General features: G+C 44.5%; 1 protein-coding gene across 4 annotated transcripts in view; it reads right to left on the reverse strand.

The window, feature by feature from the left end:
* Positions 1-14,881, reverse strand: part of HOMER2 (homer scaffold protein 2) — a 59,658-nt gene that overhangs the window by 16,992 nt on the left and 27,785 nt on the right. For all 4 annotated transcript variants that reach the window (XM_030955470.1, XM_030955471.1, XM_030955473.1 and 1 more), the window contains exon 3: positions 4,509-4,640. In XM_030955470.1, coding sequence (XP_030811330.1) covers positions 4,509-4,640 — 132 coding nt within the window. The remainder of the gene's footprint in view (positions 1-4,508; positions 4,641-14,881) is intronic.

A 14,881-nucleotide genomic window follows, 5' to 3' on the forward strand; every position in this document is an offset into this window, starting at 1 on the left:
GATCTATCAAATTTTATTTTTGCAGCTATCTTCCTAAAGCACACAGGAGACTGCTGTAAAAAATTATGTGAGCTGGGAAGAAAAGGACATTTTCCCACATTTCCTATAATAAAAAATTGCATATGATTGAGCAACGCTAATCTTCAATACTAACCCAATAATGACCTCATTGCATAAACGATATCAGTCATGTCTCTAGCTCACCAACATTTGTATTAAACACATTTGCATTTAGAAAGTGATTGCTGCTCTGAGCGGGGCAGTGCCAGCTCCAGCTCTGCAGCACTCCTTGCACAGGAGCAGAGCAGGAGGTTCTGGAGCCACCCAGAGCTCGAGGCTGTCTGGCAGTGTGGCACAGCCAAATCACCAGGAGAAATCAGATTTCTCTCTAGTAACCAGCTGCTTCTGCCCCACACACAAATGACTGACAATTAATTGGTATCACAAAATCATGCTCCACCTCCAAGGTCTAAGTTGACGTTGAGCCATCAAACCATTACAAAAAAAGCATGTGCTTAATGAATGTCAAATTCCTAATAAAAAGTGTGTTCAGTAAATGAAAACTTGGTAAGTGTGGTCTCAAGGGGCAATGAAAATCTAAATACCCAAAACCAACTACAAGAATTCATCATGTTTCTTCTCCTTAGGTCCACACTTGCCCTCTGGCAAAGTTCCCAAAATCAGCAAAAAAACCCCCACAAAACCTGGAGTAGGAGAGTTGCCAACTGAATCCCACCCCAGTAATCCATCATGGATTATAGGATGTGCCTTCCCACACCCCAGGACTGTGTGACTATGCTGCAACACAGAGAAGATTTGCTGCCACCAACACTTGTGCAGCCTTTTGGCCAGGCAGCTGCAGCCATGAGCACTGCTTGATTAGGAGTCTTGGCCAGTGAAATTTAATGGGGACTCGAGGATGCTACTGTGCATTGCACAAATTATTTAAAGGCTGTTCAAATCCACAGTCAGTTTGTCACCAGGAGAAATATATATATATATATTCAACTAGACCTCCTTAGCATTTTATACATTAAAAAGCATGATTTTGTAGGCATAAATTTTAAGCTCCTGGTCTGGCATTATATTTTATGTCTCCTACTGACAAATTGTGCCAGTATCAGATGAAACAGCTGCTCCCACCCCAAGCAGGCTCATAAATATTTCATCTTCCCCTGGGATTGCAGAAGGCTGGGTGATGTGACAGCCCCGGGGGAGCAGCGCTGTGCCGTGACCCACAGCACACTCCTGCCTTTCCCGTGGCTCTCCTGGGATGAGCACGGGGCACAGGAGCTCTGTTTACCCCAGAAAGGTCCCAGTGATTTGCTCTGTCCCAGCCAGGGCATGTCCAGCTCTGATGCCAGCTGCACCAGTGGCTGTGCTGTGTGCTGGGGCAGCCTCTGCCCCGAGCTCGCTGCCCTGCAATGCAGTGACTGGCACACAAAATGTGCAGAGAAATAAAGTCCAGGGCCTCCCAGGGGCCAGAGGCAGCTGCTTTATGATGTGCAAAGTCTGGCTTTACTGGGTTTCTCACCCGTGTAAATCCTTGTCCCTGTGCCCTTGGATACCTGCAGCTCCTCACACACAGCACAGCTGCCTCAGAGCACCCTGAAGGAGAGCAGAGATCTCCCTCAACCCCTTGGCGTGCAAAATTCAGCCCTTGGTGTGCAAAATTCAGCACTGCCTGCAGCACCAGCCCTGCCTGCTCACCCCACACACGCTGTCACTTTCTGTGACTCCTGCCTCAGCCTGGCTGAAGCAAGGTTTGAATGATGCCTTGAGACCCCTCTGAGGCACAGCATGGGGAAAGGAGGGTCAGCAACTCCTGCACAAGGGGAACAGGACCCTGAGCAGGACATCAGCCCTAAGCCCTGGGATTCTCCCAATCAATGTGAATGGTAATTAGGTTACTGGGTCACAGAATGCAGTTTTCATTAATGGCTCATGTTTAATTTGAACTGCTTTTCCCTACAGGTATGGATTAATGCTTTAAGTATCTCAAGAGAAGCAAAGCATTAGAATGAGGCAATATCTTTTATTAGGCCAAGCAATGTACTTAAAAATGCAGGCATTTTTAGGCATGCTAACCTCTTCTCCTGCCTCATTATTTTCCGCTGCTTTCAATGGACATTTTTCAGCTTTATTTATTTATATTTATTTTAAGCCAGGGCTATTGATCTCTGGTTTAGGGAGGTTTTAGTGTGCCCTTCCAATTCCTGACTAAGCACTTCAATTATTTCCTGTAAAATAGGCAAGCTTTAATTTATATCTTTTATAACAGTATAATGATATTAATATAAAATGAAACTTGATTTTACTATTCCCAGTACACTTATACAGCTGTAATCTCACTCTCAACTCTGATCTTTCTTACTAATGGCTCAATAATTAAACTGAGAAGCACAGACAATAAAGAAGTATCTTTGTCCCATTGCTTTACATGGTGATAATAAAACAGGTTTTCCTATATTTTTCAGCTAGATAACTGTCAGAGTTTTGGGTTTTTTTCTTTTTTAAAAAATCATCTCAAGCTATTTTTAGGAGTACCCCCTTAAGCTCACTCTCCATATTCTCTTTCTGCTGATTTGGAAAGCCTTTCATGCAAGTAGAAGGTTGCATTTTGGGCAGTGGGCTCTTCAGCAGATCATGCAGCACAAGCAAATGTACCAAGTGACCTGGGAAGAAACACAGCTGGGGCTGGTGCCCCTGTGCCCACGTGAACAACCCGGGTTATTCACACTGGCTCTAGACTGGCCACATGAACACTGACGAGCTGATACCACCAATGCATTTCTTCTGAGTGTGTTTGACAAGGTCTGCAGAACATGGTAAAATTTCTCTGATTAGGGTGCAAGGTCCTCCAAATGTACCTGCTGCCTTACTACAGTGAACCCAGTGCCTTATTTCATTATTTACCTCTCTTCTCCTGAGCCAGACCCAGCAGCACCTGCTCCATGTGGCACATGGTGCATGTTCAGCCCCAGTCTGCCACTGAGGCACTCGTGTCATGTTACAGAGGTGTAACTGCAGTAATCCAGGATTAAAAACTACTATCCAAAGGTGCTAATTCTCCCATTCAGTGTTCAAAGGTTGTACTATATCATGTTTATCTGTTACTCCAAAAAATTATTCCCCTAGGTCCATTTTAATCCTCCTCTATTCCCACATATCTTATTAGCTACTGTGAACACCTCTTTGCCCCAGGAATGAAGAAAATGCATGGGTGAAATGAGCAGTCCTGTACATCTGAGTAAGCATCATAAAACATATCCATCTCCAACAACTCAGTTTCAAACCAGCTTTGCACATCATGCCTTTATCATCCCCGAAGAACAGATTCATGCCATGGCAGTTTTATGGGCACCCCAAGTCCAAAAATAATTTGACATATGAAAATTAAAATAACTTTAGGAAACACTTGCAAAAATGCAATTCTCTAGAAATTGCAAAAACTTATTAAGATAGCCTTACTAAAATAAATTCCTATAACAACTCCCTTGATAGGGAAGTCCTTCTAGTGCAGTGCTCTGCCTTTGCTGCTTTAGATACAACAAGAAACACCTTCTTCTCCTTATCCTTTTCTTATTAAAGCACAGGAGAGGACAGCAACCTGAGAGGCTGTGGCATGCCCAAGGACACCCTGCCGAGGTCACTTCTGAAGCCCAGAGCCAAGCAGCCAATGCCTCAGGAGTCAAGTATGTGTGAGATAAGTGGGGCTTTTTACCACATGAACAAACAATCATCTCAGCTGCTTGATAAGCACTTGTCAAGACCACTACTCCAGTGACAGAGGAGTATTTTCAGGTGCTGCTTATTCAGAACAAGAGGCTGCTCTAGCCTTTCCAAGCCTGCTAATGCACCCAGCCCCGAGTCCAGGGAAGTGTTTCATTAATACCAAACTCAGGATGAGGGGCTAATGCAGAGGCAGTTTTGTCAGCAAGCCTGATATCAGCCCTCCCTGGCTACTCATGCCCTGCAGCAGCACTCACTGCCACCCACAGGCAGAGGTAATCCCAGAGATGGTCATTCTGGTAATCCCAGGGATGGTCATTCTGGTAATCCCAGAGATGGTCATTCTGGTAATCCCAGGGATGGTCATTCTGGAATTCCAGAGATGGTCATTCTGGTAATCCCAGAGATGGTCATTCTGGAATTCTGGTAATCCCAGAGATGGTCATTCTGGTAATCCCAGAGATGGTCATTCTGGTAATCCCAGGGATGGTAATTCTGGAATTCCAGAGATGGTAATTCTGGTAATTTTGGTAATTCCAGAGATGGTAATTCTGGTAATTGTAGGGATGAAAATTCTGGTAATTCCAGAGATGAGCGACCTGCAGTGCTGAGCAGGACCTGCAGTAACACACAGGTTGGAGATGTGCCAGGCTGCATTACCAAGAAGCAAGAGAGCCTTTGCAGCCCTGCAGTGAGCCCTGTTACCTCTGGAGATGTGCCAGGCTGCATTTCCAAGGTGCAAACAGCCTTTGCAGCCCTGCAGTGAGCCCTGTTACCTTGGTCAGCTGCTGCTCGGAGGGGAAGCCCAGCCCGAACACGGTGTTGGCTCTGCTGTCAGCCCACTGCCCAAACTTCTGTGATGTTTTGGTGAAGGTCATGTTGGGGGTGATGGTGCTGTTTATGATCACCTGGTCACAGACAGAGAAAAAAAAAAAAAAAAAGAATTAAAACGTGCAAGTCACATCGGAAATGCATATCCTAGCAACAGTATCATGCAAAGCAATTAGCAGTCTAAATTGGGAAATTGCTGTGTTCAGAAGATTTTTTTTTCCAAAATAAAACAGTTGTTTTCTTGTCTTCATTCTTGCAGGAGTTCAGATGCTTTGTCTTGTTTTTCAAAGTACCATCACTGCCCTGCAGTTAAACGTGGCTGCAGGAACATCACTGAACTCAAAGCAGGGTCAGGAGGCACAGAACTACCCTGCCAGAAATGCAATGCAAAATCCTTTTCTTTGCATCAGGAAGCCACTGCCCCAAGAGTTGCCTGCTCGAGGCCTCCAAGCAGGGCACCCCCAGTAACACCTGAACTCAGACCTGAAGGGCAGAGAGATATTTCTGCATTTTCCCATCTGGCCTCAGGCCTCCACAAGCAGGACGACATATCAGAAGTTTCAAACCAAAGACATATCAGAAGTTGCAAACAAAGCCAAACGATAAAAAACAAGACAAGGAGAAGCTGATAGCTTAACAGGGAGTTTAACTTGGGAGGGTGGTGAAGCACATCACCAGCAATGCATATGCAGCATCAAATCCAGGCCTTAGAACAAATGTTTTGCCTCTTTACACATGTTAACTAATATCTGCTTCATCACCAGCAACCCTGAAAGCTACAGTGGCTCTTGCAATTAAAGAAATAGCCAACAAGAGGAAGGCTGGTGGATGAAGCCTCTGAGGAACTTAGTGGAACAAATATAAAATGTAATCTTGCTAAGAGGAATTTGTCAGTTCATTATCAAAAATCTTAACTTTACTTTCCAGATACATCATTATATTAGTCTGGCGACTTCTTCCCCTGGAAATTAATTCATGTACAATGTTCTTTCTGCTAGCAGAACAAGAGCTTTCTTTAGTAATGCCTACCATCACTTCCAAAATGCAAATTATGCAGTAATTAAGCCCAATCTGTGGGACAGTTTAATTAACATGATCAGGAAGTATCCTGGCAACATCATTTACTGTGTATTCCAAGCAGTTTTTTCCTAAGCTATCATTTACATTTAGCAAAAAGTGTGAATTTTTTGAAAATAAATTTACCAGAGGAAGATCCTTACTTGCTTCCATCCCCTCCCTGACTTCAGACCACTGTGCTGACCCTTTCATTTGCTTTCTTAAAAATTGCTCAACTTATTCCCCTCCTTTTGCATCATCACTTTCAAACAAACCCATGATTTTCTGCCATTCGCCACCACTGGAAGTTTCCCCAGAAGGATCAAGACAGAGGAGAGCCAGGTGAGTGCACCCCTGAAAATGTCCTTTGCAGGGGAGAAAACAGAGCAAGAGAGGGGCAGAGGTGACCAGGGGGCTGGAACTGGGTGATCTTGGAGGTCCCTTCTGACCCAAACCCCTCTGTGAACAGTTTTCCTCTCCTTGAGTGGCTGGTGCATAGGAGCAAAGCTGCCCAGGTGTGTCCTCCTCCAGCTAAGTTGTGCCATAGGAACAGCGAACATAAAATCTAAATGTCATTTCAGTAATGTAAATGAAAAGAAAATCAGAGATTTTATGTAGAGGTTTGACAGTGCAAAGGGACTGTGATAATACAAAGATTTCATGGTACAAAGAACAGGAGGAAAAGCTACCACCAACCCCAAAATTCAGGGTGCTTTCCAGAAGCTTTAAAGAAAGTATGTGTATATATACATATAGCACATACTGTAAAGAAAGCATGTGCTATATGTGTATTTCTGCTTAAAAAAAAATCTTACATCAGACAGATGAACCACTTGCAAATGTCTAGCTTCTCAAGGTACAGAATTGATTTTAAAAACTAAAAATTTCCCAGAAATTTCAAGTCATAGAAAGTATTATTTCAGTCCTGCTGTGCTTATCAACTTTGACATCTGGGGGAAAAAATAATAAAGTGACCAGTTTGACTGAAAGGCAAAAGTTTCACTCACTGACAGCTGACCCTGAGTAGAATTAAATTCCTCCATGCCTCCTACAATAATCACTGAGAAAGTACAAACATATTAAAAAAACACACTAAAGTTATCTTTTACAACACAGTTCAGTATTATGAGACATGATAAAAGCAATAATGAAGGCTAAAAACTTTAAACCAAGGAGCACCTTATTGAGCAATGACATGCACTACATTAGCTGAGCACCTTAGAAATTAATTTTTTTCTATGGCCAGTGGAGAGTCCAAGGAAAGGTTGTAGTGAGCACGCACCTCTGAGAAACTGACAGTTCATCTGTTAAATTTATAATAGGCTGCTGTTAGTGAAACTGCCTGGAAGCTGTCTCTCCCTTTCCCCTTAAATCCTCCTCTGCCAGTCAGGCACTCCAGAAATGCTGCATTCCTACAGAGAAGTGAAAACCTAAGTAGAAGCTTAGGAGACTAAATCAGAGCTCATGTTTCTGTGAGTTCAGAGGAGAAAGGAGAGAAGTAAAAGGGCACTGTGTTGCTGCAGGCAGGATGAGCCACCAGGCTCTTTTCCATCCCTACCTGCAATCCAGCATGATAATTCTATAAGAAAAGGCCACTCATCAATTCAAATGAGCCCTTATGGAATACTTTGCATTTGGTCCTCATTTGTATAATACACACACAATGAAATTCCAGCTGCAGCATAAAATGGAATAAACTTGTGGACTTTCATCCAGGATAATGGATTCAGAAGACAAACTACTCTCTAATCAGATGCAATCAATCCCTGAAGTGGTTAAAGAGTTCTCCCTAAAGACAAAGGCAAAGAGAAGTATAATATAATAAGCACCTTACAGAATAATAAACCCATTCATCATACTCACTTGTCTACATGTGGTTAAAATAAAATCTGCCTTTGCACTCACCTACATGCAAATGTATCAGATGGCAAACATTCCTGATACACCTGCATGAGCCAAGCAAAATCTCACACTAATTTCACTTCCTCTGGGAGAAAATCAAACCTGAGATGTAAATTTTTATCTAAAGATGACACAGAAGTATGTTCACAGCACAAGGCAGTGCTACCTCACCCAGAAATGACTCCAGACATTTAGGAACACACTGGGTGCATTCATCAGATAAAAGTGAATGCAAATAGGCTGGTGTAGAGCAGAACACTCATGGGCTGAAACACACCCATCCTGCTGCCTTCCCATGGAGAGAAAGTGCCAAATAAATCAAGAAGGAAGAGGTCACAAGACGACCTGAGTGCGTAGAAGGAGAAAAACGTGCTGGCAGCTCCTGCTGCTCATGATGCACGAGCAGAGCCCACAAACGCAGCTGCTGCTTCTTTTAGGGGACACTTGAAGTATCTGGAGGGCTCCACTCCTGCACACCCTGCACCACAGCAGTGCACTGAGGGGAAAAGCCCAAGTGGCTCCTGGAAATGCAGTCCCCAGGCTGCTGCCCCGTGCACACACAGTGAGCAGGAATGGGGCAGCTGGGGCACACACGGGCTCTGCCAGCCTGGCTCCAGTGCCCTCCCTGATCCATCAGCCCTGCCAGCCTGGCTCCAGTGCCCTCCCTGCTCCATCAGCCCTGCCAGCCTGGCTCCAGTGCCCTCCCTGCTCCATCCAGCTCTGCCAGCCTGGCTCCAGTGCCCTCCCTGCTCCATCAGCCCTGCCAGCCTGGCTCCAGTGCCCTCCCTGCTCCATCCAGCTCTGCCAGCCTGGCTCCAGTGCCCTCCCTGCTCCATCAGCCCTGCCAGCCTGGCTCCAGTGCCCTCCCTGATCCATCAGCCCTGCCAGCCTGGCTCCAGTGCCCTCCCTGATCCATCAGCCCTGCCAGCTTGGCTCCAGTGCCCTCCCTGCTCCATCCAGCTCTGCCAGCCTGGCTCCAGTGCCCTCCCTGATCCATCAGCTCTGCCAGCCTGGCTCCAGTGCCCTCCCTGATCCATCAGCTCTGCCAGCCTGGCTCCAGTGCCCTCCCTGCTCCATCAGCTCTGCCAGCCTGGCTCCAGTGCCCTCCCTGCTCCATCCAGCTCTGCCAGCCTGGCTCCAGTGCCCTCTCTGATCCATCAGCCCTGTCAGGGTCACAGCAGGGAAAAGCTGAGAGAGAGCTCAGCTCCAAGGGGAGGAAAGCAGAGAGTGCAGAGAGCATCTGGCACAGCCCCCAGGAGGAGGAGGAGGAGGATGGATGGACACACCAGCAGGATCTGCCAGGACACACACCCATGGCCATGCCAGTCAGCCCTGCCACCAGCTTGTCTACTCAGAAAAAGACTGAAATAACAGCTATGAAATAGCTAATAAATGTATTGGCCAATGTATTTTCAAACTGTGTTAAATTAAACCAGAAAAGGACACCTTTTTCTGGGACAAGAGTGCCAGATTAGGAATTATTCTGGAATTTCCCCTTTAAATTCACATCACCTGTTACTCTGAAATAACCACACCTCCAGAAAAGCCACAAGGCTCCAAGCCATAAGATCTACTCCTTAAGACTACACTAAAATCTCCCCATTTCATTTTCACACCTCTGAATATGTGCTTCCAGTTTGCAGCCCTTGTGAAATTTAATTTCCTCAACCCACCAGGCTGCTAATCTTCAGTGAAGATGTATCCCAGTCTAAAAACAGAACTGCAGAAGGAAAGAAGCTGCTAATCCTCTGGCCATAGCTATCACAGGCTCAGCAGGTTCTTCCAGCTCATCAAGTCGACGTGAATCAGAAGGGCTTGTGACACAGGATGTGAGGATGAGGAGTCAGAGGTGGATCTGCAGACAAATTCTTCCTTTATCCCAAATATTCAGCAACACTTCTGTGGAATTAGCCCACCTACAATTCCATGATCTGTATTACACCATCTACCATATTTATTACCTGTGCCTCTAGACAGAATGTAACATCTTTTCACCAGGATGTCACTGGTGATAAACCACTCCTCTCATTTCTAGTCCTAGAAATGAGAAAGTCCTAGAAAGCCCATGTGTACACAAACACACACATTGTTAATCAAGTCAGTGGTAATAAAGGGAAAAAGAGATTCCCTTGCTGAGCCCACCAAGCTGAGTGAAGCCAGGGAAGCACAAAGACACACAAAACCAAGAACAGCAATGTTTTTTGTTCTAGCTTTGCTTTGTCTGCTGCAGCTCTCACCTACATGGCACTTTTCCTGGACAGGCTGAGGGTATGAATAACTACCTTGGGAGCCCTGTAAGTGTACATTAAGAAGAGCACTGAGTTTCTCCACTTTGCTCTTCCTCCTGCCCCACTGCCCTTGGTGCTCAGGAGGGAACTGAGCCCCTGGCACAGCTGGCAGAGCCCCTGGCACAGCTGGCAGAGCCCCTGCCAGGCCCCTGCTCTGGGTACCTACCCTCCCTCCACCCCTACAGAGCACAGAGCACTGCTGCTGCTTTTCAGGAATTCCTGTTCTACACAGCTAACCAGGACAGCAGCTGTTTCACCCATCACCAGGCTCCAAAATCTTCCACTGGCACACCAGGTGCTCCTGCTGGAGGTGGGAGTGGAGAGGAACCACAGAGGTTCCTGCCAAGAGGGAGACACCAGGACATCCTGCAGCCCTTGGCATTTCCCTCCCATCCTGAGCTCCCTTTGCAGAAAAGAGACTCCTTCTATGGGTAAAGCCTCTCATGTGCTGCTGCTTGTTTAATGGGGAAAAGGGCCATTTCCACAGTTGCACAGTGCTTTTCTTCTCTTAAACTGCCTTGCATCCCCAGGATAATTCCATTAATTATGAGGTTCATTTTTAACCCCAAAACCCAACAAATAAAAAAAATTCCCATACAATTTTTGTCCTTCATAAATAGGGATGTAAAAATAGCCCCCCCCACAATAAAAAGACTAATAACTGTTTTTCCTCTGATAAAACACCTCTGTTGCAAAGCCCTCACTAAGAACCTGTCTAAATGTAACAAAAGTGGGTTCATGATTGTGTGAATTCTATTAAGTAAATCTCCTGCTACACCTACTCCACTGCTCTCTTTTTCTTCCCAAGGTAATTAACATCCCTGCAGAGTTGGCTTCCCACCTCCTCCATCCAGTCTAAATCTCTAAAATCTCCTATTTTTGCTTTGACATCTGACTAGATTTTTTTTTTCCTTTTAGGCACAGCACACACATCCACCCACCCACACGATTCAAAGCACCAGCAGCTGTTTCATGAAGAAAATCTACAGCAAGGGTTTTTAAACCCTCTGGAACAAACTGTTACCCAGGAATTTCATGCAACAATTTACAAAATTTATAAAGCAAGATGCTTGTGTATTATTTTCATATGAGAAATAGAATTCCTAACTTATCACAAAAAGGGAGAAGGATACAGTGGGGATTCTGTTTTGGTTTTTTTCCTAGTGACTAATATTAGTGAGGGAGAAGGCTGCTTTGACTACAATTATAAAACAAAATTGAAAACTTCCCATAGACATATCATATTTACATTTTGGAAGATTTAATATAAGCATATCATCTTTGTGTGCAGCATAAGCACATCCCTAAGTTAATTATTTAAGCACTGATCATTTTCTGCATTCTTCAAGTTTATGACCACAGCCTCACTGAAGCTGAAGGTCCCTCCTGAAAGGCAGAAATGGCACAACCACACAGCATCACTAAAGACTCCTCTGCTCTTTAACAACCCACACACCCCGTGAGTGGTCAGCAATAGGAGAGCTTCAAAATCTGGAAAAACTGTCCCTTGGCATGAGCAATGGCCATGATGGACAGGTACATTGTTTTAGGAGGTAACAGGATGTCCAGGTTTCTGTACACAGACATCCCATGTTTCAATGATCTGTCTGGCATGTTCAGGTTCTCCACATCACACTCAAGCCTGGTGATCACAAACCCCTCTGAGTGGGCCAGCTACTGAAACACTTGTTTTGGCACAGCTTTTCTGACTCATTTTACAGAGAGGTTTTAAAAAGGAAAAATGTACCCGGACCAAAGTTTCCCTACTTGCTGCTAAGTGGTGCAGCAAGAGATCCTTAGCAGGGATTTGTATATTTTCTTTTTAGTGAGTAACAAATTTCATTTCTGCAAAGGTCTTTGCAATCTTGTGGATTCAGCTGCCTGTGGTATCACAGAGCCAGGGACACACACACACACAACACACGTAACAAGCAGAAAAATGAGCCAGACAACAGGAACAAACAGTGGCAGATGTGCCTCTGCTCTTCTGTCAAGGATACAGCTGTTGACAGCACTCCGGTATGTTTTCTCCTAAGCTTACTAACCAGCTTCTGAAGGATTTACTTCCAGAAATAATCCAGGAAATGAACTGAGAATTTTTCACATTTCAAAGTTAATAACTTGGAAAAAGATTAATATAGAAACATTTAAGTGGTATGAGATCTACAGCTCTAGTCTTGAATTTTTTTCTAAACCAGAGCACAACTTCAGGAGATGGTCATGATCTCTGGTTGATTCAATCTCAAGTGACCCACCACGTTTCCTGGCATTTATTTTGCTCCCTTTGTCAGCTTTTGACAAGCTCACTTTTTCATCTGGAATTCTAGGTCTTTTTTGTGCAAACATTTTTAACTTCTCTTTCTATCCTTGGCTCATCTCCACCAGTATTACTAGTTCTGAAATTCCTATTGCAGCTAAGCCCTAACCATTTTTTCTCATCCTCTGAATATTCAAAGACCTGTTCACACAAGTGCACCCAATAAAACCAGTTCCAGCTATCTAAACCTGTCTTAGCCACTGTTGGACAATTCTCCTGCAGACACAACTCCAGGCAATGTCCTTTCCTCCCAGTTATTAAACCTGCACCTCCCCTCAGCCTGAATTTCTGAATAGTTGATAACACCTTAAGCAAACAAAAGATGATGCAAGTGAGCAGTCTCATCCTTGGCTGACAGCTCTGCTTCTCCTTTCTGCTCTATTTCTCCCTCACCAAATTCCAAAGAAAATGTTCTCAACTTTGAATGTTCAGAGAGAAACCAAAACTCAAGCAGCTTTAACCAAGTACAGCCCTAGCACAGACAGCACCAATATTTTCAGACCATCAGAGACTGTTGTTTTCCTTAATTTCATTCACTCTTACTTCCAAGATGTCTTTGAGAGGAGCATGAAGTCCTGGTCTGTGGAGCAGAAGGATCCAGCACATGCCTCAGTGTGCTCACCCCAAATACTGACCCTTGCTAAAATGTCCATTTCCTTTCCTTCTTGAGTCTGTCCTACTCCAGCTCCCCCTAACCCAAACATTCCCATTTTTCCTTGATACTCCACAGGTCCTTTGGAGCAGAGGCTCTGGGCACACCCCACAGCCCCTCCTGCCCTGTCCCCTGGCTGCTGCTGCCCCAGCACTGCCCCAGAGAAGCAATCCCTGCCCAGGAGGCACCAGCATCACCCACTGATGGCAATTTCTCCTACACTGAGAGTTCCCTCTGAATCATCCCAACCGAGGCTAAAAAAAAAATCTGGAAGTTGCATCACCACAACTCTAACACCTTTAAATGCAATCAGAAAATAGCTAGTAAAAGTATTAATTATTTACTGCAGGTTGTTTCACTGTCTGAGGGAAGGACAGTTCCAGTGTAGGTTATGCTGGTGGGCTTTGCCTCAGGCCAGGACAGAAGTTCTGCTCTCAGGGTGATCACTGTACAAAAAGAAGGAGAACTTCTCTGCAAAAGCAGCAGCTGCATCTCAGAGAGCAGTTCTATCCACTTTCATTAGTTACAGAACAACATGACCAAAAAGCACCACAAAAAGCAGCCTGAGATTCCTCAAGCATCTTTTACAGAGTCTTTTGTTCAGCACTCCTGGTATCAGAACATTCTCCAGCAGATGAGCATCACTCTCCAGCAAGGCCTGGAAAACCTGAGCCAGGAAAAGCACAAAACACACCTGGTGAGACTGATGAAATGACACCAAATTAATGCAAAGGCTTTGGTTTGGATTAACAGTACATACACACTGATACTATTGCAGTTGTTCTGTCTCTTGTCTATCCTATTCTTTTATATTTTATTACCTATTTGGGGTGGTCCTGTGCAGAGCCAAGAGTTGAAACTGATGAGCCTTGTGGGTCCTTTCTAGCACAGGATATTTTATGATTCTGTGATTACATAATGTATATAGGAAATCACAAAGCCACAACTAATGTTTTTATTTAATAGTCATCTCAGTAGCATAAAAGCAATGAGATGTTTATTGTAACATGCACACAAACTGTGCACACTGGAAGACAGGACTATGCACTAAAACTGCATTTTATACCATATTTTGAGTATAATTTTTATATAGGGCATTAATTAGTTCCATCTGCTGACTCTGGTATCATCTACAGTGCTTAAATTCACATTGAAATTAACCCAAATAGTTAATGAAATAACACACTATGATAAAGGCCCCAAATATGCTTAAATTTTTGTATTACAATAATCAGCCAGACCAGTACTGGAAATCTTCTTTTACAACACATGGACAAGAAGGCACAAATCCTGGATCAGTGAAGCCAGACCTTCAGAGGTGAAAACCTGGACTCCTTTGCACTGGTTTGCCCTCAAGCAGTGCCACCCTCAAGCAGTGTCACATGCTGCCTTTTGAGGAAAGGTCACCAGAGTGTCACATGCTGCCTTTGGATGAAAGGTCCTTCCCAGGCTGGTTCTCAGTGTCAGACATTACAGTAACCCTGAGCTCACACTCCTCCCCTGCCCAATCCATGTTCTGTGGCTGCCACACTTTCTGGGACCACCAGAAAGGATTTCCCACCCAGCCTGGAAGAAACTGAAGGGCAAAAACAGCATGCCAGAAGAAATTTTAATCTCTTGGTGGAAAAAAAAACCCACTTTGAGAAGATGGAATAAAAAATATTTTATTTTAATCAGATTTTACTAGCAGGGATTCTCTGGAAATCACAGTCCTGCCAGCGCTGCAGTCAGCAAAATAATTTTCAGGGTGAGGAGTGGGACCTCTTGGCATTTGAGCAGGCAAAGGGCAGCTGGCTGGGACTCAGCAGCACCACACTCCTCCAGGGCACAGCACACAGCGCTCCTGACAAGCAAGGGCCAGAAATAAAACTGGGGCAGGCAAAACTAGAAATCAAAGAATCTCCCTCCCTTTGACAAAACACACACAAATATCCTCACCCACACCTTTCATAGCAATTCAGGATTTATCTATAGACATTAAAAGAAAAGCCAACACACCACTTAGTAAGGTCACTTTTAATTTACTTTTACATCCCTTTATCTTTGGCTACCCAAGGCTGTAAAACATCCTTTGTAGTTCCACTACAAAACTATTAAACCTGA

This window comes from Camarhynchus parvulus, chromosome 10 (genome assembly GCF_901933205.1).
Source record: "Camarhynchus parvulus chromosome 10, STF_HiC, whole genome shotgun sequence".
NCBI lineage: Eukaryota > Metazoa > Chordata > Aves > Passeriformes > Thraupidae > Camarhynchus > Camarhynchus parvulus.